This window comes from Sus scrofa, chromosome 8 (assembly GCF_000003025.6).
Source record: "Sus scrofa isolate TJ Tabasco breed Duroc chromosome 8, Sscrofa11.1, whole genome shotgun sequence".
Classification (NCBI taxonomy): Eukaryota; Metazoa; Chordata; class Mammalia; order Artiodactyla; family Suidae; genus Sus; species Sus scrofa.
In genome coordinates this window covers 121,123,161-121,148,854 of record NC_010450.4, presented here as the reverse complement: position 1 = coordinate 121,148,854, position 25,694 = coordinate 121,123,161, and the positions used below count along the sequence as shown (strand labels likewise).

The window sequence follows — 25,694 nt, the reverse complement described above, 5'->3', positions numbered from 1 at the left end:
ATGTTGGTGGCAAGATTTCCCAAATGTGTTTGTGTGTTCGAAAGCACATGGGAACTGGGCCTCGACATGTCATGGTTATAGGCCTAGGATGGTACAAAGGCCTGAGGTTAGAAAATGGCTTATTGTATCCTGAGAGAGCCTTCCAAAGGTTTATGACAACCAGCATGTTGTAGAAGCAGCAAAATCATAACATGAGCCTTAGAGTGGTGTGAAAGATACAGAGAATTCTGTATATTCTGAAGGTAACTTGAGAATAGAAATGAGGGATAACTCAAGAACAACTTTCATGGACTGATGACAGAGATCAGTTGGGTTCATAGACATATCTACAATGTCACCAATCAAATCCCACCACCTCCCTTTTTAAAGTTACAGAACGAATTATATATCATCTGTTCTCTGAGAAGCCTTTTTTTTTTTTTATTATGATTTCTTTCAGTATGTGCTTTTTTCCTTTTGCACAATCACACTGTATTCCCATCTCTTGTCCATCTCTTTTCACTGTACTGGAAAAATTGGGGAGGTGAAACAGGAAAGGAAGAAAGTCCCCGAGGATATCCTTGCAGTTCTCATCATCTGGGATCTTAGAACAGCAGAACACATCGGATGCTGAAACATATAATGCAATAATAAAACAATTGAATTCCTCAAGAAACAGTGATTTCAGCAAAGCAGTTATGCACATTATTGAAAGATGTCATTGCCTACCTACCTCCACCCTGACTCCATCTTCACCCTAGTTCACTTATATGAAATACAGAATTTGGTGAAAGCAAGATCCAAAATCATCTGTGAAAGAAAGGCCTCAGCTTTAAGCACCATGCCCTCCAGTTGCATGACCACAAAGACATCCAGACCTTCCACCACATCTTCTGACCAGCTTCCATCAGCCCCAGAATCTAGCCACATGTCTGATTAGGAAAGGATAAATAGATTCCTGGGTTCCTTTCCTTTTTCAACACATCTACTGCCTGCTAGATCCACTCCCTCCTCTGTAATTTGTTTCTAAGACTTCAGATGAATTTTCTTGGCTCTTCATTCCTGACTTAAATGGGTTGACATGCTGGGTCAAAATCAACAAGGTATAGCAGGGTAAAATTCAAATACCTAGATTAATTTAAAAAAATCACTAAATAAGCAAAGGATACAGGTAGAGTCAGGGGAGATAATATGAAAGGGAGATGTGCCTGAAATCAGAATTAGAAAATCAAAGCATTCGTCACAGGAGGATTTCCTTATTTACTGCTAATTGTTTGTTCTCCATTATGTCTCCAGTGCTTAGGCCAATACTGGCGAATGGTGCATCATCACTAAATATATATTGAATGAATAAATGAGCACAATGAGTGAATACTTCATACCCGAAGGCGTGCTATTTGGAGCAGACTGGCCATTTGTCAAGAAATGATGTAGAAAGGTTTTGTGCCCTGGATCTAAAAAAAGTCTAAACCTTTGCTTCTAAGATTCCTTGTAAGATTTTATGACTCCTGTTATGTCAACTCTAGATCATGTCTATAACCAGAAAAAATAATGCATAATTGACCAATATGGGATAGGGTGGTTCTCAATATCATACTGAACTCTCAGGCATTTCTTTGAAATAGGTTAGTGTGGGTCTTTCCCAAAGAGAAGCCTGCAGGTAAAACCTTTTCTTATCCTGGTGACAATAAGAAATAGGGTAGAGTATGTGAAAGATGTTGAAGATCCAAGTAGTCATCTCTTTCTTGCAAAGCCACTTGGAAATGTTTGAAGAGTCATTTCCTCTGTGATTTCAGAGTACAAGAGATCATCCAATAAAATACTCACGTTTTCCCAGCACGGTACAACTCGAAAGCTTTGTGGATTTGGTTAAAAGGCAGCTGATGGGTTATTAATGGATCTATGTTAATTTTATTTTGTAGATAATCAGTCACTAGTTGGGGAAAACTGTCTCTGGTTTTATAATCTGCAAAACAAAAGGCTTTTGTAATAAGATTTGAGAAATTTTAAACCAGCCAAATGAAAAAAAAAATCAAATAAGTCATGGAAATAGGTAAAGGATTCCTCTAAAAATTTGCCATTGAAGATGAAAGAGAATTCATTTGTACATCAGAAGCTGTTGACTGCTGTTGCTAAGTGTGGCTGCTACAGACAGTTCTGTTTCTCTTTGGAGAAAAACTGGGTCGATATTCATGTGTTCCTGAGTCCCTTTTAAATCAGCTAGCAGTCTCCAACCCACCTCCTGGGTTTACCACTATACAATCATTTCCTCCTCTCTCTCTAGTCACACACATTGAGATGGCAGGGGAATTTCCTGCCATCAGAGCAATGGATGGAGATGGGAGTTTTTAGTAAAGCTGTTGGTCAATCTTGTTCAGAAATAAGGGCTCCTATGGGGAGACAAAAATCAGAACCAAATACCAAGTTGGTGTATGTAATTATCCAAAAAGCATTGCATTAAAATAGCACAACAAACTTTGAATCCCTCAGTGTAGAACTGAAGTTAACTGAATTAGTCCAAACACGGGAAAAATCCAAAAACTATAAGCTTTATTTGATATTTAAAAAAACTCTAATTTAATTAAATTAACTAAAATTGATTTGCAAAATACACTAACTCCTCCGAGGCAAAATCTTTGGAAACTAATACCGTTATAGTTCTGTTTCCCCAAGGAAAGGAATTTTGAATTCCATGTTTGAATTCCATGTTTGAATTCCACAGAGTTGAAGAGAATTTCTTGAGAGCAACCAACTGGTCCCTTCTATTCACTGACCTACCTCCTAAACATGTGCCCTTCAGTGTCCGTCCAGAGAAAACATTCCCCCCATCGAGGGAAAATGGTGTGTTTGGTGGAGTCACTCCAATGATGACACAGACACCATAGCTTAGGTGGCAGGACTCCCAAGCGGCAACCTGATAATGACAGTAATGACCATTAGCACATTCCCATTCATAAATAACTACTACCAGTGGTGGAAGGAAGTGGGGCGTTCCTAGATTTTAAACCTCCTCCTGGGTGGATGTTACTTCAACCTCAGCTTCAACTCGGCCAGTGATGGACTCTCACTAGAGAACCAGTAGAATTTAGTGGTAAAGAGCACAGACTCTGCTGCTGTGTGACCTCAGGCAAGTGACTTTACCTCCCTATGCCTGTTTCTTTATAAAAATAGATAGAGTTGTTATAAGGATTAAGTGATTTATCATACTTCAGACATTTAGAGCACCATCTGGCACATAGCACCTACCATGTGTTTATTAAATAAAATTATTCACTGCCTCAAAGGCCACACACTTTTTTCTTTGCCTGAACTTCTCATGTGCTATGACTCTCTGTCCAACTCGTTTTTATTGAAACAAAAAAATATATACATATATATGTGTGTGATGCTTCATTTTTTTAAAATTCAGTTTTCTAAGACTGTAACAGTACACTTTTTCATATCTATCTATTTGACTTCCTTTTCTAGTTCTTTTTTTTTGGTCTATTTGCCTTTTCTAGAGCTGCTCCCGCAGCATATGGAGGTTCCCAGGCCAGGGGCCCAATCAGACCTGCAGCCGCCAGCCTACACCAGAGCCACAGCAACGGCCAGATCCGAGCTGTGTCTGCGAACTACACGACAGCTCACAGCAATGCCGGATCCTTAACCCACTGAGCAAGGCCAAGGATCGAACCCACAACCTCATAGTTCCTAGTCGGATTTGTTAACCACTGAGCCACAACAGGAACTCCCCTTTTCTGGTTCTTAACTCTGCTATCTCTCCCCTTTCCTCCCTTTTGCCTTATTTATCTCTTTGCTGTTACAGTGCTACCTCTACCTCCTTCAACCTTCGACCATGTATATTAGGTACACATGGAAATGTATTGAATGCTTCCATTCTCTGCTCTACACTGTCAGATCCAAGAGCCTGGTGCCTATTTTATTCACCCTTGTATCCCTGAACTTAACACACAGGTGCACAGGAGCTCATTTTTCAAATGAGTGAATGCTTCTGATATAGAACACACATGAATATCATATGTGAATTAAATAATGTTCATGCTTAAGTGTAAAAAGATGTATATGAAGGCTGCTAGGAATGTAGGAAAGCAAATACTAGGACTGTGGCCTTTTGCATATTTAAACTTTGTACCCTATACTGACTTTAAGTAGACATTTATTTTTTAAATGAAGTTTTAGAGTGAATTTACATTGCATTTTTAGATTTGGGCTCCACAGTTCCAAAACATATGCTTAGGAGAGTTTATATTTAATGTGTACCCACCCATTAAGCATCTACAGGCCTACCTTGTTTTACTGTATTTTGCATTTTATGGATACTGTGTTTTTTACAAATTGATGGTTTGTGGCAACCCTGCATTGAGCAAGACTATCGGGGCCATATTTTCAACAGCATTTGCTCACTTTGTCTCTGTCACCTTTGGTTAATTCTCACAGTGTTTCAAACTTTTTCATTATTATTGTGTTTATTATTGTGATATGTGACCAGTGATCTTTGATGTTACTATTGCAAAAAGATTATGACTTGCTGAAGGCTCAAGATGATAGCTTTTTTTTTTTTTTTTTTTTTTTTTTAGCAATAAAGTACTTTTAAATTAAGGAGTGTACATTGTTTTTTAGACATGATGCTATTGCACACTAATAGACTATAGTGTAGTATAAACATAACTCTTGTATTCCCTGGGAGACCTAAAAGTGTGACTTGCTTTATTGCAATAATTACTGTGGTGGTTTGGAACTGAACCTGCACTGTCTCTGAGATGCACCTGTACTCACTGTGCCCCAAGCCCCATACCATGGTATCTGAGAGTCCAATGGCCTCGAAAGCAAAGTCAACACCAATGCCTGTCATCTCCATGATCACCTCCTGGACAGGCTTCTTGAGTTTCCGGGGGTTGATACAATCAGTGACCCCTAATGCTCTAGCCTGGGGAAATTTCTCCTCGTTGATATCAACCCCAATGATTCTAGAAGCACCAGAGGCTTTACAGCCCATGACGACAGCTGAGCCGATTCCTCCAAGTCCAAAGACCACACAAGTAGAACCAGGAGTGACCTATAAATTCATAAGGCATGTCTGTGTTAGGAATCAAACCTGGACACATGTATAATTAAAAAAATAAACAAAAATAACTACTGAGACTTTTGGAACCATATGCACCAGTTGAAACATTTGGACTGTTTTGGCCTAGTTTTGATGTTTTCTAGACAAAGCATTATGACATACAAACACACAGGTATTGTTCTCACCTTGGCTGAGTGAACAGCAGCTCCATAGCCTGTAGGCACCTCACAGCTTATGATGCAGATTTTATCCATGGGAGCGGCATCATCAATTTTTGCCACCCCAATCTCTTGCACAACAGTATATTCAGCAAATGTGCTTGTGCGGAAAAGGTGATAAATCTTTTCTCCTCTGCAGGTGAATCTGCTGGTCCCATCCAGCATTAATCCAGAAGAAGGTAGAACACTGTTCCACAGTAACACAGGCAGGGCCACCGGCACAGACAGATGGAGTAATAGAGAGAGGAGCATCATCAGCTACAGGTCAGTGCTTGCATAGCAGAAACAATTTAGTAAAAGAGTGGCAAAACAAGTAAAAGATGGGCAAATCTACTCACTCTTGCTTCTCGCAGAAGTTTCCCTTGGGGTGCAAGCAGGCACTGCATTCTCTACATTGTGGAAGAGGGAGTGTGAGGACTTTATCTCCTATGTATAGAAAAAATATGACTGTTAGTTTAAAATGTTCCTGGACCATAAATGCAATAGAATGTTTATAAAAATTTCATTGATGGCTTGAAAACTTGCTATGAACAGATTGTGGCAACCTGTGTAATATAGCCTGTGGTGTTTCGAAGGAGAAACCATATAGCTTGGTTTTAGAAGTACCATTATTTTGGGGGGCAAATGATAGAAATATAGGGATATTCCCTGCTGGACAGATAATTATAGGTCTGCTTTCACTCTGGAAATGGTTTCTGTTAAAACCATGAATGAACCATAGCGATGCCATCTACTTTAACCCTTTTGTTTTCCATTTGAAGGCTTAAAGCCCAGTGGTTGTTACCTGCCTTCAATGGCCCAGCTGGATAATAGCAGAGCCCTTGCCATTGAATCCAATTGCCCTATGATGGCACCCTCACCCACAGCAGGCCTCTGACATGTTTTCTTTAGTGGGGCTAAGTTCCCAGATAGGCTAACTTTGGAGAATAAAAGGAATAGCTCTCCCTTTGCAAAGAGAGGCTGCTTCTGGAGCACTTACTACAGAGGGTGGTTTTTAGGTTGCAGAGTTCTGGTGAGAATATTGATTATGTTGGGATTCAATCATTAACCCTCCTGAGCACTAGGGTGGCAGAATGGGTAGGGTCTGGGAAAGAGAATTAATGCAGTGATTGCAAATTTACAAAGCCTTGTCAGAGGTCTATAACTGTCCTTATATTGGTCTTTACAAGTGTTTCTAACACAGAATAATTCTTTTTAGCCTCCTGCAGAGCTTAAATGGCATTAAAAATCTCTTGTAAATTTAGGTAAGGCACGTCTTACCTTCACTGGCCCTAAAAATCCCAGAGGTACTGGATCTCACATTCAGAAGAATCTCAGATTCTGTTCTTTTATCCTTTCCCTTCAAATACTCATTATTTTCCACAAACTCCCACTGGAATTTTTTCAATTAGAGAGGAGTTAGAGTATATATCCCTCCTATTTGCATTATCTTCTTGGAGATGTAGAAGCTGTATATTTTTTATTTTTGCCCTTCCTTCTATGCCCAGTGTCAGATGCTTGCTAAATGAATACCCTGATGATAGCTTTGTGACTGTCCCGACCATGTACTTTCTTAAATTTCTTTGTATGCCTGATTCCAAGCTGTGAGGTTCAGTAGTATCTTAATCTGTGTGATTGATCTTATTCACTTTGATCATTTCAGACATGCAAAGAATAGCTATAAGATCCCTTTTGATATGCCTGGAGAAAATAATTTACTTACTTTCTTTGATTCTTTGAAATGTCACTATCATCTTGTCAACAAAAATTCAAGTTCTATATGCTAGTTGATTAGAACATTCATTCATTTGTCAAGCATTCAAGGAATTCTATTCCTGGAGAGGCACTGTGCTAAGGAAACTATCAACAAAATGAAAAGGCAAGCTTACTGAATGGGAGAAGATATTTGCAAACAATATATCTGATAAAGGGTTTATATGCAATATACGCAATGAACACATACAACTCAACATCAGAAAAACAAAAAACTTGATTAAAAATAGGCAGAGAGGAGCTCCCATTGTGGCCCAGTAGGTTAAGAATCCAGTGTAGTCTCTGTAAGGATGCAGATTCGATCCCTGGCCTTGCTCAGTGAGTTAGGGATCTGGCATTGCTACAAGCTGCAGCATGGGTGGCAGATGTGACTCGTCTTCAGTGTTGCTGCAGCTGTGGCATAGGCCTCAGCTTCAGCTCCGATTGGACTGCTGGCTGGGGAACTTCCATATGCCACTGGTGCAGCCCTAAAAAGAATAAAGGGCTGAGAACCTGAGTAGACATTTTTCCAAAGAAGACATATCCCAATAGGTACATGAAAAGGTACTCAACATCACTAATCATCAGGGAAATACAAATTAGAATGACAATGAGATACCACTTCATACCTGTCAAAATGGCTATTATCAAAAAGGTAACAAATAACAAGTGTTGATGAGTATGTGGAAAAAGAACTCATGCACTGTTAGTAGGAATGTAAATTGGTACAGTAACTATGAAAAACAATACGGAGATTCCTCAAAAAATTAAAAATAGAACTGCCATGTGATCCAGCAATTTCACTTCTGGGTATTTACCCAAAGAAAATGAAAACACTAATTAAAAAAAATACATGCTGGAGTTCCCACCATGGCTCAGTGGTTAATGAATCCAACTAGGAACCATGAAGTTTTGGGTTCAATCCCTGGCTCGCTCAGTGGGTTAAGGATCCAATGTTGCCTTGAGCTATGGTGTAGGTTGCAGACGTGGCTTGGATCCTGCATTGCTGTGGCTGTGGTGTGGGCCGGTGGCTACAGCTCTGATTAGACCCCTAGCCTGAGAACCTCCATATGCTGTAGGTGCGGCCCTAGAAAAAGACACACACACAAAAAAATACATGCCTACCAATATTTATTACAGCACTATTTATAGTAGCCAAGATATGGAAGCAACCTAAGTGCCTATCAGTAGTCAAATGGTTAAAGATGATGTGATGTGTATATATATATATGTTTGTGTGTGTGTGTGTGTGTGTGTATACACACACAATGGAATATTATATAGCCATAAAAATATGAAATCTTGCCATGTGCAACAACATATATAGATCTAGAGGGTAGTATGCTAAGTGAAATAAGTCACACAAAGAAAAACAAATACCGTGTCATCTCACTTATATGTGGAATCTAAAAATAAAACAAACAAACAAAGGAAACAAGATGAAAACAAACTCATAGATACAGAAAACACTCAGGTGGTTGCCAGAGAGGAGAGAATGAGGGGGCAAAATAGGTGATGGGGATTAAGTGGTACAAACCTCTACCTATGAAATAAATAAGCCAAGGGATTGTAATACGGTCAATAATATTGTGGTAACTTTGTTGGGGACAGAGGGTTATTAGACCTGTGGTGATCATTCAAAATGTATGCAAATGTCAAATCACTATGTAACACACCTGAAACTAGCATAATATTGTATATCAACTATATTTAAATTAAAAAAAAAAGAAACACTGGGAGTTCCTGCTGTGGCCCAGTGGTATCCATTGGTGTCTCTGCAGCAGCAGGATGCAGGTTCCATCCCCGGTGTGGCACAGTGGGTTGAGGATCTGGCATTGATGCAGCTACGGTGTAGGTTGCAACTCTGGCTTGGATTTGATCCAACCGGGAACTCCATATGCCACACGGAACCCAAAAAAGAAAAAAAAAAAGGAAAAAAAGGGAAAAAAACCCCCACTGAATTCTTGTGCAATTAATTCAGAATAAATTAACCTGCCCGATTATAGAGATTACCCTTTCTGCTGACAATTTATTAGGAAAAAATTTTATTGAGATATATTTGGTATACAAATTATATGTAAGTTTATATTGATTTGATACATTTATGTTGCAATATTATTGCCATTATAGCATTAACTTCTATTGTGTTATATAATTATAATTTTTTTTCTTTTTGGAAACCATTAAGATCTAGTCACTTAGCAAGTTTAATGTTTATAATAGAGTTTTATTGTCCATTTTTTTTTTAAAGAAACATCCTTGCTCCTAAGGTGTTTTTAATCTATTTAGAACTATGCTGGTTCTATCTCAGCTCTCATTTAGCTATGAATATATACTTGGTTCAGCCACTGCCCCTCTGCATTGCTGACGGTGATATCAGAGAAACTGTGTGACACTGGAATCACTGGATGCATTTAATATCATAGTATGTGATGAGTTAAAAGAATTAGAGGCAAACCAACTTATTTCTCCTTAAATACATTCATGCATTGTTGGTGGGAAGCTTTCTGCAGCCCACTTCCTACCTGGTTTTACTGAGCACACTCCTTCACCAATACTCTCCACAATCCCAGCTCCTTCATGGCCTGGGATTAAAGGAAATTTCATTGGGCTTAATCCTTTCAGTACATGATCATCGGAACCACAGATCCCAGAAGATGTCATCTGTATAGGAATTAAGTGACAAAGGATCAATTGCTTTGGAATTTTTCTTTTTTTTTTTTTTATATCTGAGACTGATTATTAATTTTTTTTACACGAATCATCTCATTTGATCCCTATAACAACACTCAGAGAAGCGCAGGGCAGGCTTCATCATTCCCAATTTAGAGATGTGAAAAGGGAGATTTGAAGACTTAGAATAACTTGTCCAAAGTCACATGATGTATGTTCAGACCTGGAAATAAGCTAGATCTTTTGAAATCTACTCTGTAAACTCCATACCACCAACTAATTTTGAAATATGAGGAGTAGTTGCATACAATGAAGGACTTTTTGGCCACGTATCAATAGCACCACCATTGAGAAACCAAGAATTTTGTTCCCAATATTGTGAAATGTTTTCCCAATGCTCTGGGAAAATCGATTTAAAAAATTTTAAACTTGTTCGGCAACTCCAAGCACTTACTAACTCTATCTTAGTTTTTTTTTTTTTTTTTTTTTTTTTTTTTTGTCTTTTTGCCATTTCTTGGGCTGCTCCCACGGCGTATGGAGGTTCCCAGGCTAGGGGTCTAATCGGAGCTGTAGTTGCCAGCCTGCGTCAGAGCCACAGCAACGGGGGATCCGAGCTGCTTCTGAGACCTACACCACAACTCATGGCAACGCCGGATCGTTAACCCACTGAGCAAGGGCAGGGACCAAACCCTCAACCTCATGGTTCCTAGTCGGATTCGTTAACCACTGCACCACGACGGGAACTCCTCTTAGTTTTTAAGATTCTTTTTCTAAGAAAAGTAGACAGATCGAAAATCACATTTTGGGGAGTGCCCGTCCTGGTGAAGTGGAAATGAATCTGACTAGGAACCTTGAGGTTGCAGGTTCGATCCCTGGCCTTGCTCAGCGGGTCAAGGATCTAGTGTTGCCTTGAGCTGTGGTGTAGGTCGCAATGTGGCTTGGATCCAGCGTTGCTGTGGCTGTGGTGTAGGCTGGCGGCTACAGCTCCAAATTTGACCCTTAGCCTAGGAACCTCCACATGCCATGGGTGTGGCCCTAAAAAAGACAAAAAAAAAAAAAATTCAAATTTTGTACATATCTATATCTATCCCTTTATATATGCAACGAAATAGGATTTCCTTACATTTGCCTTCAAAGATAAAGGTTAAAAACTTAAATTTACCTTAATACGAACTTCCCCAGCCTTTGGTGGCTCAACTTGAACTTTCTCAACTGAAAGAGGAACATTTTTTGCCCAGGCAATGGCTGCCCAGCATGTGATTGTCTGTTGACACAAGGATAATAAAATGACACATTTAGTGATAACACTTAACTTCTGATCATACAAATGACACTTACTTGCTATAATTTGTAAAAATAAGAAAATCATAAAGAAACTGAAAAATTATTGTTGCAATTTCAGACATGAGCTGTTAAAATTTTAGCATATTTCCTTTCAGTTTCTTACATAATTTTTATGTAGTAGAGATCCTGTCATATAAGCAATTTTGTATTTTGGTTTTTTTTTTTTTTTTTTTTTTTTGCTAATAATAGCCACTGTATTTTAACATTTACCATTTAGTTGTTCATAAACATTTTCTCGTGACTTCAAAATGCTTACTTTTTTTATTTTGCTTTTTAGGGCTGCTCCCGTGGCCTATGGAAGTTCCCAGCTAAGGGTCGAATCAGAGCTACAGCTGCTGGCCTACACCACAGCCACAGTAACTCGAGATTGCAAACCCACTGATCGAGGTCAGGGATTGAACCCACATCCTCATGGATACTAGTCAGGTTTGTTTCTGCTGCGCCACACCAGGAACTCCCAAAATGCTTTATAATCATTATTTTATTTTATTTATTTATTTTTTTTGTCTTTTTGCCATTTCTTGGGCTGCTCCCGCGGCATATGGAGGTTCCCAGGCTAGGGGTTGAATTGGAGCTGTAGCCACCGGCCTATGCCACAGCCACAGCAACGCGGGATCGAGCCGCGTCTGCAACCTACACCACAGCTCAGGGCAACGCCGGATCATTAACCCACTGAGCAAGGGCAGGGATCGAACCCGCAACCTCATGGTTCCTAGTCGGATTCATTAACCACTGTGCCACGACAGGAACTCCTATAATCATTATTTTAAATGGCTACTTTATATTCCATCATTTGACTATATCCTAATTTGTTTAATTAGCATCTACCTAGAAATGTAATTATTTCCATTGATTTGAATATTATAAAGTATACTGTAATAACATCGTTGTTTATAATTTTGACTTGCCTGTTTTCCTAAAGTAAGGAAGTTGTTGAACAACTTCTTGGTCCCTGGTACACAGCATAGTGATTAGATATTTCTATATATTACAAAACGATCACGATAAATCTAGTGACCGTCTGTCACCACACACAAATAGTACATAATTATTGACTATATCCCCCACACTGTACATTTCATCCCCTCTGACTCATTTATTTGGAAGTTTGTACCTCTTAATCTCCCTCATCTGTTTCCTCTCCTTCCTGACCCCCTCTTCTCTGGAAACCACCTCTTTGTTCTCTGTATCTGTGAGTCATTTGCTCTTTTGTCATGTTTTTCTCTTTGTTTTGTTTCGATTCCACATATAAGTGATATATGATATTTGTCTTTGTCTGATTCACTTAGTATGAGCATCTCTACATCCATTCATGTTGCTGCAAATGGCTTTATTTCATTCTTTTTTATGGCTGAGTAATATCCATTGTATGTATGTACCACATCTTCTTTATCCATTCCTGTTTGGGGACATTTAGGTTATTTCCAAGTCTTAGCTATTGTGAATAGTGCTGCTATGAACATATGGGTGCATATATCTTTTCAAATTAGAGTTTTCTTTTTTTGGGGGGAATAAATATCCAGGAGAGGAATTTCTGGATCACAAGGTAGTTCTATTTTTAATTTTTTGAGGGAACTCCATACCATTTTCTATACTGGCTGCACTAATTTACATTCCCACCAGCAGTGCACAAGTATTCACTTTTCTCAATATCCTCACCAACACTTGTTATTTGTTGTTTTTTTGATAATAGTCATTTTGACTGATGTGAGGTGATTCTCATTGAGGTTAGATTTGTATTTCCCTGATGATTAGTGATGTTGAGCATTTTTTCATGTACCTATTGGCCATCTGTCTGTCTTTTTTGGAAAAATGTTGGTTAAGGTTGTGTGCCCATTTTTCTTTCTTTTTTTTGTCTTTTTGCCTTTTTAGGGCCACACCCACAGCATATGGAGGTTCCCAGGCTAGGGGTCCAATTGGAGCTGTAGCCTCTAACCTAAGCTAGAGCCACAGGAACTTGGGATCCGAGCTGCATCTGCGACATACACACAGCTCACAGCAATGCTGGCTGCTTAACCCACTGAGTGAGGCCAGGGATTGAACCCACGTCCTCATGGATACTAGTTGGGTTAGTTAACTGCTGAGCCACGATGGGAACGCCCCCATTTTTCAATCATATTTTTTTATGTTGATTTGTATGAGTTCTTTGTATATTTTGGATTATCCTCTTATTGGAATATTATTTGCAAATATCAGTGGGTTAGGGCTAAAATGATTTCCAAATCTTTTTACAGAAAGTTTGAATGATTTGGCACAGGTCCTAGAAGTATAAAAGAATATTGATGTCATGATTTTTTTCCACCCTCATTAGCATAGACTGTAGTCATTAAAAACAATATATTGGACACACAGAATAGGCTATTTCTTTTCATTAATTTTTTTTTAATGTTAAAGATGTTGCATACTTTCTTTATGTTATTCATACATATTTTCCATTTTAATGGAGTATTTGGTCATATATCTTTTTTGTTTGTTTGTTTTTGTTTTTGTTGTTGTCTTTGTTTTGGTTTTTTTGTCTTTTTGCCATTTCTTGGGCCGCTCCTGCGGCATATGGAGGTTCCCAGGCCTAGGGGTCAAATCGGAGCCGTAGCCGCTGGTCTGCGACAGAGCCACAGCAACTCGGGATCTGAGCGGTGTCTGCAACCTACACAACAGCTCACAGCAATGCTGGATTCTTAACCCACTGAGCAAGGCCAGGGATCAAACCTGAAACCTCGTGGTTCCTAGTTGGATTCATTAACTACTGAGCCACAACAGGAACTCCCTGGTCATATATCTTATGTAAGTATCTACTGGCATCTTGGTATTTTTTAAGTTAATCATTTAACTTCATTACATGTTAAAGGAGTGACTGGTTGTTCATTAACTTGTCATACATGATTTTCCCCTCTTGATTTTTGACGTTTAATTTAGTATGAAGTATGTGTACATACACACACAATGCACACACATTTTAAAATACTGGCTTTTTAAAATAAATATCTTTTTATTTATTACTTATTCCATTTCTATATTTTGAAAATTCTCTCCATGTAGTCCAAATAAATATTTGTTATCCTGTTTCTAGATTTTTATGGTTTCATTTAAAAATATTAAACTCTTATTTTCATTTAAATTATTTTGTATAGAATGAAGTTATAGAATCTAAATGAGTTGTTCTAGCAGGAACTCTTGATTAATTTTTTCTTTCATTTATACTTAAATTAGCACCTTTACTATATTAGTTCTTGTATTTATGAGTTTCTCTTTGGAAGCTGTTTCTATTCCGTTTATCTTTCTGTTTATTCTTGCAACAGCACTTCAATGATCTGAATGCTTTAACTTTTTGTTTTTGTTTTTGTTTTGCTTTTTTAGGGCCACACCTGTGGCATATGAAAGTTCCCAGGGGTCAGATAGGAGCTACAGTTGCCAGCCTATGCCACAGCCATAGCAACGTGGGATCCAATCTGAATCTGTGACCTATACCATGGCTCACAGCAACACCGGATCCTTGACCCACTGGGCGAGGCCAGGGATCAAACCCCTGTCCTCATGGATACTAGTCAGGTTCGTTTCTGCTGTGCCACAGTGGAACTCCCTGAATGCTTTAACTTTTTGATATATATTTGGTGGTACTAGTGTCCTTCTTAATTCTATGTATGTTCCATTTGCAAATTTACTGCACTAGTAATTGTAAAATATTCTGAACTGAGTAAATCCATTATGTCTTCAAGAAACTTAGACACCAATAGGGGATAAAATATATGCCTATAACAGAAAGAAGAGGGACAAATGCCACCAGGGAAGTTTAAACAAAACAGGTAAAATATGTACTTTATGGAAAACTTTTCATTTGAAAAATGATACACACTCAAGGCAAAAACTTAGAAAACACAGACAAGTGTAAAGGAGGAAAAATACCAAGTCTGGTGCCCAATTGTTACCTTTTTAAACATTTTACAAACAGGTTAACTGCAGTATTGTTTTTAAGAGTATAACTCTGGAAGTAACATATGTGGAATACTAGGAAACTGATTAAATAAATAAATAAAAACAATATATTTATTTCTTTGTAATAAATTTCTGTGTCAAATGACAGGCACATTTTTAAAGGCTTTTAGTACAGTCCTGTCAAACTATTACCCAGTAGGTGTCTAGCAATTTATTTTTTCAACAGTGGTGCATGTGTTTCCATAGGTGGGAAAACATTGAGTATTATCATTCAAAATATTTCTTCAGAGAGAAAAAAATCTTAATTTTGTTTCAATTTTTGGATAACTAATGAAGATGAAATGGATCTATTTTAAGAGTAGCACTTACTTTGCCTGTGGTGTCCATGACAAGTTTTCTGGTTTCCCTGGAGTCTTGTATGGATCCCCGAGAGAAGGTTACCTCTTTGACTCTGATCCTTGGGAAACTAGACTGAGTATTTATAATTTTTGTATGCCGAAAGTCATTAAAAATAATTACATGGTTACATACCAACATTGGGAAACCAGAGAGATGAGTGGTTGACGAACATGTGAGTGAAGATGAGAAGGGAATATACTGATTAGGGAGGGGGTGGATAACAAGGATGCAGGATGAGGGGAACAGCAGTTAGAAGGGCAGCAGTGGGTGAAAAGGCAATGCAGTGATTCTAAAAAAGTGAATAAAATGTTAGAAACTAAGGGAGAGATTAGCTCCTAATTAGTTAACAATAAGAATTTCTGAAGTATCAATTATATGAAAGGTTAGGCAGGCCCTGGGTCTCCAGGAGTCAAAGAGATGGAAAAGCACAAATAGTGGTTACAACTGCTACAGATGCACACTACTATATATGATATAGATGAACAACAAGGATTCACTATATAAGGTAGGGAGCTCTATTCAATATCTTGTAATAACCTATAATGGAAAAGAATCTGAAAAAGAATATATGTATGTATATGCATATGTATACACATACAAAACACTTTGCTGTACCCCTGAAATTAAAACAACTATACTTTCATAAAAAAAGTGAGAAAGATGCTAAATAATGAAGACAATGTGAGGTCATTATGAATGAATAGAGTCTGATTTAGGTGAGACTTTACCTGCATTTTGAAGAAGGATAGAATTTATGTAAAATAAAAGAATGGCTAGCATATTAAATACAGAGCATTAAGCTCAGTCAAGGTCAGTGAAGCTGCACAATATGAGTTTGGGGTATTTGCTGCTTCTGATGGTGAAGCTACTGCTCCTGATAATAAGGATGATGGTCATCATGATGTTGGCCTTTTTTATTCACTTAATGCAGTGTTTCTCCACATCAGAATGCTTAAGCATCCCTTGGGAAGTTTGTTTAAAGTTCATAATTCTGTGCCCTACCACTTGATGTTCAGCTTCTGGAGAAGGATACTAAGGCAAATATTAGATCAGGAAGCACCAAGGGCACCATTTATTGACTTGCAGAATAAGAATGTGAGTTCTTTGGCTGGCCACTCTGGCTGCCCCCGATTCACATCCTTTAGACATTATTTGCCTAGGATCCTTCCAAGCTCACCCCGAGGAAGCCAATGGAGCAGTTTCTCTGCTTAAAAGCTTCACAGTTCACAGATGTGGTGAGATGAGAGTAATTTAGGTAGGAGTGGGTGTGAGAAAGTAATCTGGAACAAGGTTCAGCAGTCACTAACCTTAGATGTGGAGCTTTTCTTGCAAAAGATCTCTCTTAACCCCCAGTCAGTTTTTTATAAGTTTTGTTTGAAGAATTTTATGGCTACTAATTATTGAGAAATCTTCTCAGGGTTCTGGCCTTAACACTGCTTCTATCTTATCATATAACCTGGGGACCTTCATCCTCTCTAGGAATTTTTGAGGCTCTTGCCTCAACTGGGTTAGGGTGGAGAGGCTTGAGCAGTCAAAGGCCTGATCAGGAGAACGTTCTTAACGAGGCATTCCAAGGGACTATGCTTTATACAGGGAGGTATCACCTTTTCGCCTAAGAAGGCATAAGAATGGAGCTGCTTTTGAATGGGGTTGAGGCTTAGGCTCCCTTTCTTTCTCTCTCTCTTTAAATAACTATGCTCTACAATACCCTGACCTTCAAGCTTTCTGCACCCATGCATCTGCGTTATTTCTGTTGAGCAACTTGGACTGACTATGATTTGAAGTCTGGCATACATGAACTGTCTTGTTCAGAAGGTCCAGTTTGGGATTGTCTCTCCCATCTCACCTTGCTTAAGGCTAAAACAATACTGATTTTTTTCCCACCACACTGCCTAAAATTTGATCTTTAGTGGGCGTATATTCTGAGCCCTAAGAAATGACAGGTGATTATTGACCATATAATTGCTTTAAAACAGAGTCTATCTTCCAAGTCAAAGATGGTGGAATCCTTATTGCTTCCCAACCCACTCCACTTCAGCAAGTTTCACAGCTCAGGGATGTCATGGAACCATTTCACTTATAGGACCCAACTTTTTGTATTAGGACTCCTGTTTTGAAGTTACTGACATCCAACATGAAAACCTTTAAAAAGGGATGGGAAATGTTGACTTAACAGAAACCATGAAAGGAGTGAACAACCAAACAAGGTCCAGGGTGAGAACACAATTGGGGGCAGACACTTGAATTAATTCAGCTTCAATAGGATATTCCTTGTGTCTTATGCAAGGCAGTGTTTAAAAGCATGGATACTAGTACTAACAGACCTGCATTCAAATCTTAGTTCTATCCTTTGCATGCCTTACACAAGCAAGAAATCCAACCTCTCTGTGCTTCAGTTTCACCATAAGATGAGGATGATTATAGTTGTTCCTAGCTCGTAGGTTTGTTTGAAGAACTAAGAGAGTCAATATATGGTAAAAGTTTAGAACTGTGCCTAGCACATAGCATGGCCCATCTATAAGTGTTACCCATTATTATTATCATGGTGTCACTCAGCACATTGGTTTCATTTTCTCACCACTGTCTTGCTTTTTCTATACAGTATGCTCACTCTGGGACCAATGAAATCTAGCTAAGATTGAGGGTTGGGGGAGAATTTGACAGCTACTATCACAGCCTTACTGATGCCCCTGAACAGGTGAGGGTGAACAGAGAACATCACAGGGCAGACTGGCTCCACTGTAAATTCTTGATCACGAAGACAAATGAGGTCTCAGCATTGCCTGGCAATCCAGCAGTTTCCTAGACAACTTGTTGTCCAGTTTCCTGAAATAACTGGCAGTCTTTCAATATGTATGTCAAACACCTGACCATTACCTTCCCCATTTTCCTCCATCTCTCTTTCCCTCAGGAGAAAAGCTTACAGTACGCAGAAAATTCACCCAGTTTTTCTGTGCAAAAACCCTTTGCTCTTCATACCCAATCCATTTAAAGCTCTGCCAGCTCTAACTCCAAAATGTTTCCCAAATTTGTTAGTCTTTAATGTCTAAATCCCTCCTGTAGAACACAATTTCTAGGAGAATGGAGACTTTGAATCTCTTATTTTTTTTTTTTTTCTATTCCAGGTATCTGGAATTGTGCCTGATACCTAGTAGGAACTCAGTTAAATATTGACTAAATGAATTAAAATAAAAATTATCTGAGGGGAACCCTTAGATGTCTATTACTAGTCATGTACATGTACTTACAGTCATTCTGTCTTCCTTCCCCATCACCTATCTCTGCTTAGGAAACTTATTGTTATTGATTCTTTTTCTCCACATGAATTGTCAGCTTTTTAACATACTCTCCCATTGAAAAGAAAACCAGGAGTTCCTGTGTCGTGGCCCAGTGGAAATGAATATGACTAGCATCCATGCGGACACATGTTCAATCCCTGACCCTGTTCAGTGGGTAAGGATCAGGTGTTACCCTGAGCTGTGGTGTAGGTTGCAGATGTGGCTCAGATCCTGTGTGGCTGTGACTGTGGTGTAGGTCAGTAGCTACAGCTCAATTCTACCCCTAGCCTGGGAACCTCCATATGACGCAGGTGTGGCCCTAAAAAGATAAAACCAACCAACCAACCAGAAACAAACCTCCTATCATCCTAAATCTCGTTCCACTTACCACTGAGAGTCAGATAGATATGTATATGGCCCTAAGACTCTAAGCCAGGCACTACTAATTTGGGCCTCTATTGATTAGCCTTGAGAAATTCTAATTGTAGTGTAGCATTTGACTCAATGGTGGGTTGACTTTTGAATAATTTGAATTTTAACTTTATAATTTGAGCAAAAGGTGTCAATGTATAATTTGACTTTGTAATTTGGAGTTTGTAGCCTCGGGAAGTTTCGACAATGACTCAGGAGGTATCTGGCAGTGACTGTAAAGCCAGCAATAAACCATGATCATATCATTTAAGAAAAAACATAATTTAAGAAATGACAGTTTACGCCCAGTTTTTCCTTTTACCCACCTTCGTCTCACTCCTTCACACATGCCATTCTGTTTTATACCCCTAATCCACACACCCCAAACAGCCATTATTGAATTTTTCAAGCACTCTCCATTTCACTAAAACCAAAGGCAATTTTTCAGCTGTCAACTGACAGTTTAATAGGACTGATCACTCCTTGAAACTCTCTTTTCCTTTGACTTCTTGCCTAAACATTCTCTGGATTTTTTCCATTGTGTTTGACTGTAACTTTTCTCTCTCTCTCTCTCTTTTTTTTTAAAGTTTCATTCTCCTCTTCTTGGCCATTAAGAATTCCCACCCACATTCCTACTTCGGCAAAGACTTGCTGAGCCTGAGAATTCAGCCTTCTCTGGAGCTCCAGTACTTCTGTCATTAAGTCTTGGACCTAAATCTCAGCTAAGGTCTGCCTTCCAACTTAAGGAGATTACAAACAAAATGTTTACCTTGGAATTGTTCTTTTATATTTCCCCTTCCTAAGCCATCATCTTCAGTGTGATAAATAACCTTTAGACAAGTATTAATCATATCTCTTTATTAAAGTAATATTTTTTCTTGTGACATATAGTTATTTTAGAAAATGTAGAAAATATAAGAAGCATAAAGGAAAAAGTAAAAATTCTTATAATCACATCATCTAATAATCACTATAAATATTTTAGAACTTTTTCTACACATATAAATTTTATTTTTTCAAAGTTGACTATATATATAATTTTGTATTTTGCATTTTAAAAATCTAAAATTACATTGTGACTATTTCCTATGTTATTAAATATTCTCCTGAAACACAGCTTTTAGTGGCTTTATTGTATTTCATCCATAATTACATTTCTTCCACAATTTAAACATATGATTTTGTTGTACATTTAGGGTATTTCTAATTTTTGATATTTAACAAATGAACATTCATATACAAAATATTGTGTCTTGAGTGATTTGCATGGAATAGATTCCTAGAAATGGGATTGCTGAAACAAAAGATATGAGCTTTTAAAAAAAACATATATACAGTAAAATACTTAAGTCTTATGTATATAGCTTGAATGAATTTTTACCTATTTATATATCTATGTAACCCTCTTTCAAATAAAAATATAGAATACTTCCAATATCTCAGAGGACTCCCTCATCTTTTCAGCCAGTCAATCACTTCGAAGGTAAGCACTGTTCTAACATTAACATGATGTTCTAACGTTAACATCATGGCATAATTTTGCCTGTTTTTGAACTTTATTAAAGCACAAGCACAGATTATTTACATTTGTGTGTAACTACATAATAACATATCTATGAGATCTGCCCATGTTGCTGCAAAAAGTAATTGTTCATTATTTCTCATTTCACTGTAGTATTCAGTTCTAGAACTATATTACAACTTATTTGTCCCTTCTACTATTTTGGGATATTTATGTTGTTTCTAGCTTTTGTTATTGTAATTGAAGTTGCTGTGAAGCTACTTGTATGTATCTTTTGGTGGCTGTTGTACTCTTTATTTTGGGTAAGTTCCTAGAAGTGAAATTTCTGAGTCATAAGGTATATATAGATATAGATATAGATATATAGGTGTAATATATATATCTATTAAAGTGAATGATAAGATTATTCAGATATTCATATGAAAATGCAAATCTCCTAGAATGGTCAATTCCAAATTTCATAGATGTTATTGTATTTAAGTGTGCATAGTAAACTATAGACTGAGAATTTAACAATGTTTAAAAATTTAGGAGTTCCCATCATGGCGCAGTGGTTAACGAATCCGACTAGGAACCATGATGATGTGGGTTCGATCCCTGGCCTTGCTCAGTAGGTTAAGGATCTGGCGTTGCCCTGGGCTGTGGTGTAGGTCACAGATGCAGCTCGGATCTGGCATTGATATGGTGATTAGACCCCTAGCCTGGGAACCTCCATATGCTGCGAGTGCAGCCCTACAAAAGATGAAAAGCCAAAAAAAAAAAAAAAATTTATTCCCTTGTTCAGCGTTGCCGTTGAGAACTTGGTCCCTATATTTTTCATCCCCCTTGACTGCACAGTAGTGATGACAATGATGGTAGTGATAATAATGATAGCTAATTAAGGTTTTAAGTAACTTATATATGTTAATGTTTTAGAGACCATCCGGTATAGTAGAAAAGCATTATCCTTTTTGTCATCAGACTTAGGTTTCAATTCTGGCTGCTCTGCTTAAGAGCTTCATTAATTTGGCCAATTCTTTATATATCCAAGTCTATATTTTCCCTCCTCTAACATAACAAAGTATTACCTCTCAGTGTTGTGGGCATCACATGCGGTGATGTATGTAGGTTCTTTACACAGTATTTTTTACTTCTGTTATTAATAGCTATAATTTCTTGAATGGTAGGTGAGTAGTGGTAAGCCATGCTCTCTATTTAAAACTCTGAAAATATTTCATTTAATCCTTAATGAAATAAATCTTAAATATTCTCAGCATATTTCAGAATCAGGACCAGCTGTTGTAAGCCATCAATGATTTGCCAAAGTTCTAACAATTACTGGGCCAATCATGTGTTTTGTGTTGATTTGGAATCACATTAAAATGATCATGTGACCTTATTTGGAAACAGGATTTCTATAGACTGAATGCTTTGAGTCTCTTCAAAATCCTCCTGCTGAGAACCAATCCCCAATATGTTGGTATTTAAGGTGGGGTTCTGGGAGGTGACTAGGTATGATGGTGGAGCCCTCATTTTTTGTTGTTGTTGTTGTTGTTGTTGTTGTTGTTGTTGTTACTATTTCTTGGGCTGCTCCCGCGGCATATGGAGGTTCCCAGGCTAGGGGTTGAATCGGAGCTGTAGCCACTGGCCTACGCCAGAGCCACAGCAACACAGGATCCGAGCCGCGTCTGCAACCTACACCACAGCTCACGGCAACGCCGGATCGTTAACCCACTGAGCAAGGGCAGGGATAGAACCCGCAACCTCATGGTTCCTAGTCGGATTCGTTAACCACTGCGCCACGACGGGAACTCCAGGTGGAGCCCTCATGAATGGGATTAGCACCCTTATAAAAAAGGCAGAGAATCCCCTCACTGCTTCTGTTGTGAGGACACAGTGAGAAACTGGTCATCTGTGAACCAGGAAGTGGACCCTCACCAGACACTGAATCTGTTTAAAATAGGCAGTGTGTGCTATTTTTGTTATGGAAGCCTGAACAGACTAAGATAAGGATTTGTGCAGGTATAGAGTTAAGATGAGGTCACACTGGACTAGGATGGGCCCTAAATCCAGTATGATTTGTGTTCTCATAAGAAGAGAAGACACACAGGGATGTGCACACAGGTATGGAAACAGATGTTGATTGAAACAATCTAACTATAATCCAAGGAATGCCAAGGATTATTGTCAACCACCAGAATCTAGGAGAGGGGCAGGAACACATAGATTTTCACTCAAGTCTCTAGAAGTCATCAGCTCTGCTGACCCCTTGATTTTGGATTTCTAACCTCTAGAACTGTGAAAGAACAAATTTCTGTTGTTTTAAGTTACTCAGTCTATAGTAATTTATTACAGCCACCCAAAGAAAGTAATACAGATTTTTATATGGATAAGTGGGGTGCTCCTGTAACAAATACCTAAAAATGTGGTAGTAGCTTTGGATTGATAATAAGTAGGGATGGAAGCATTTTGAGGCACAAGATAGAAAAAGTCTAGATTGCTTTGAAGAGACCACTGGTAGAAATATAGATATTAAAAGGTGATTCCAGTGAGGACCTCTGAAGGATGTGAAGAGAAAGCTTCTATTATCTTTGAATACATACCTTCTCATAATCAGAATAGAAATACAAATATCAAAGGTGCTTCTGGTGAGGTCTCAGAAGGAAATGAGAAATATGTCTCGGACACTGGAGGAAAGGGGATTCTTATTATCAAGTGGCAGAAAACTTGTCCAAATTGTGTTCTCATGTTCTTTGGAGAGTAGAACTCATAAATGGTGGACTTGGATGTTTAGCTGAAATTTCTAAGCAGAGTGTAGAAGATGTGCCCTGGTTTTTCCTTGCTGCCTAGAGTATATAGAAGAAAAAAAAAGATAAACTGAAGAGGGAACTGTTAAACAAAAAGGAGCCAGCACTTGATAATCTAGATAGTGCAGATCTGAAACAGGGCAAAGGGCATGGCTGAACACATCTGCTGAAGAGATCAGGTGTGTTATTCATGTATCTAATCAACTATCTCAGCAGAAGCCAGGAATAGAAATGAGTCTTTCCAAGAAGTATCTGTATAATGCTATGTATGGATCCTCGTGACAAACACAAGATAACTGTCAAGATTTTTGAGAACATTTTATAAGTGGAAACACTGCCTGCTTGGACTGAAAAATCTGGAAACAGGATGAAATGAAGGAAGGCTGTCAGACTTCTGGGATTCTACAGGTAGGAAAAGGGCTGATAGAATTTCTCAGCTACAACCCATGTGCTACCTTTTAAGAAAAAAGGAAAAATGACTCTGAGGGTAGAGCTGTGGATGCAGAAGCCAGAGAGAAGGCCCACAGGGTGGAATGAGCCATAGAAAATTATTCTCAGGCTTCAAAACCTAGTAGAACTTGCCCTGCTGAGTTGTGAACTTTCTTTGGGCCAGAAATTCCTTTATTCCCTCCATTCTCTCCCTTTTGGAATGGAAATGTCTAGACTACATCTATTCCACCATTATACTTTGGAAGCAGATAACTCATTTTCTGGTTTCACAGATCCATGGATTGGGAGGGATTTTGCCCCTGGATGAATCAGACCCAGATTCTGACTCATACCCAATATAGATGATAAGATTTGGAACTTTTTGAGTTGAAGGTATTTAGATGTGATTTAGAATTTAGAATTAACTGAAATAGGTCAAGACTTTGGAGGCTATTGGGATAGGGTAATTGCATTTGCACATGGGACAGGGGATTAATGTGGATTTGGAGTGGCAGGAAGTGCTATATTATGTTGAAGAGTGTCCTATCTAAATTGATATCTACTTGGAATTTCAGAATTGACCTTTTTCAGAAATAGAGTCTTTGCCAATGCAATTTTTGTTAAAGTAAAATAATGTTGCAGGGGAGTTCCCATTGTGGCTCAGCGAGTTATGAACCTGACTAGTATCCATGAAGATGTGGGTTTGATCCCTGGCCTTGCTCAGTGGGTTAAGGATCCAGTGTTGCCGTGAGCTGTGGTATAGGTTAGAGACATGGCTGGGATCCTGCATTTCTGTGGCTGTGGTGTAGGCCAGCAGCTGTGGCTCGGATTTGACCCCTAGCCTGTGAACTTCCATATGCTGTGCGTGAGGTCCTAAAAAGCAAAAATAAAAAACCAACAAACCAAACAAATAAAAACCATTGGTAGGTATATAAAATACAGCATAAAGAATACAGTCAGTAGTACCATAATTTTGTATGGTGACAGATTGTTACTACACTTATCATGATGATCGTTCATAATGCATTTAAATGTTTAATCACTATGTTGCACACCTAAAACTAACATAATATTGTACATTAACTATACCTAAATTTTAAAAGATAATATGAGGTGGCACTGGGTTAGTGTGGGCCCTAAATTCACTATAACTGGTGTTCTCCTAAGAAGAGGAGACACACATGCCCAGATAAGAAGGCCACGTGATTAGACACATTTGTATAGGTTGCATTTTGTACGATGCCTAGAACATACTAAGAGCTTTATAGATATGAACTGAATAATTACTGGTGTATAAAGAGAAATCTTAAATGCAAAAATATAGAAAAAACAGATAAAATCGAACCATAGTATGATACTCAGGTAAAGTTGAAGTTCTTCCTTTTCTTCCAAAGATATTAATTCCTAGTATTTCCTAATACAGTCCTGTTAAGTGGTTCTCTCACCACAACTGCGAGTCAGTACATGAAGGTCAAATCACCAATATTTGGTCAATAAAAAGATGTCATGTGTGTTTATACAATTCCTGTGGCTCTCACTCTACTGTTTGCCTCAGCCACACCAATCTATGGTTATTGTTCCATATGTCTTCCTGTTTCCCTTCTCTTTCTCTTCCCTGTCTCTCAGAGAGGGTTTTCTCCTTCACTCTTTTTTTTTTTTTGCTATTTCTTGGGCCGCTCCCGCGGCACATGGAGGTTCCCAGGCTAGGGGCTGAATCGGAGCTGCAGCCACCAGCCTACACCAGAGCCACAGCAACGCTGGATCCGAGCCGCGTCTGCAACCTACACCACAGCTCACGGCAACGCCGGATCGTTAACCCACTGAGCAGGGGCAGGGACCAAACCCTCAACCTCATGGTTCCTAGTCGGATTCGTTAACCACTGCGCCACGATGGGAACTCCTCCTTCACTCTTTATATGTCTGCTCCAC

General features: G+C 38.5%; 2 protein-coding genes across 4 annotated transcripts in view; one reads left to right on the top strand and one right to left on the bottom strand.

Moving 5' to 3' along the window:
• The window catches only part of C8H4orf17 (chromosome 8 C4orf17 homolog), a 348,243-nt gene that overhangs the window by 117,844 nt on the left and 204,705 nt on the right, over nt 1-25,694 (top strand). The window contains exon 4 of the mRNA XM_021101734.1: nt 5,402-5,526. The gene's annotated coding sequence lies outside the window, so the exon portion shown is untranslated. The remainder of the gene's footprint in view (nt 1-5,401; nt 5,527-25,694) is intronic.
• Nucleotides 399-15,725, bottom strand: LOC110262184 (alcohol dehydrogenase 1-like). Of its 3 annotated transcripts, XM_021101731.1 has the most exons (9): nt 15,310-15,722; nt 10,829-10,930; nt 9,519-9,657; nt 5,601-5,688; nt 5,230-5,449; nt 4,775-5,035; nt 2,758-2,893; nt 1,807-1,945; nt 399-609 (listed from the first exon to the last, which is right to left on the bottom strand). In XM_021101731.1, exons 1-9 carry the CDS (start codon nt 15,475-15,477, stop codon nt 585-587), a joined length of 1,278 nt encoding a protein of 425 aa, XP_020957390.1. In that variant the 5' UTR covers nt 15,478-15,722; the 3' UTR covers nt 399-584. The 3 variants fall into 3 exon arrangements, with proteins under 3 accessions (XP_020957390.1, XP_020957391.1, XP_020957389.1); XM_021101732.1 differs by lacking the exon at nt 399-609 and having other exon boundaries at nt 1,820-2,893; nt 4,844-5,035; nt 15,310-15,725; XM_021101730.1 differs by lacking the exon at nt 399-609 and having other exon boundaries at nt 1,820-2,893; nt 15,310-15,724.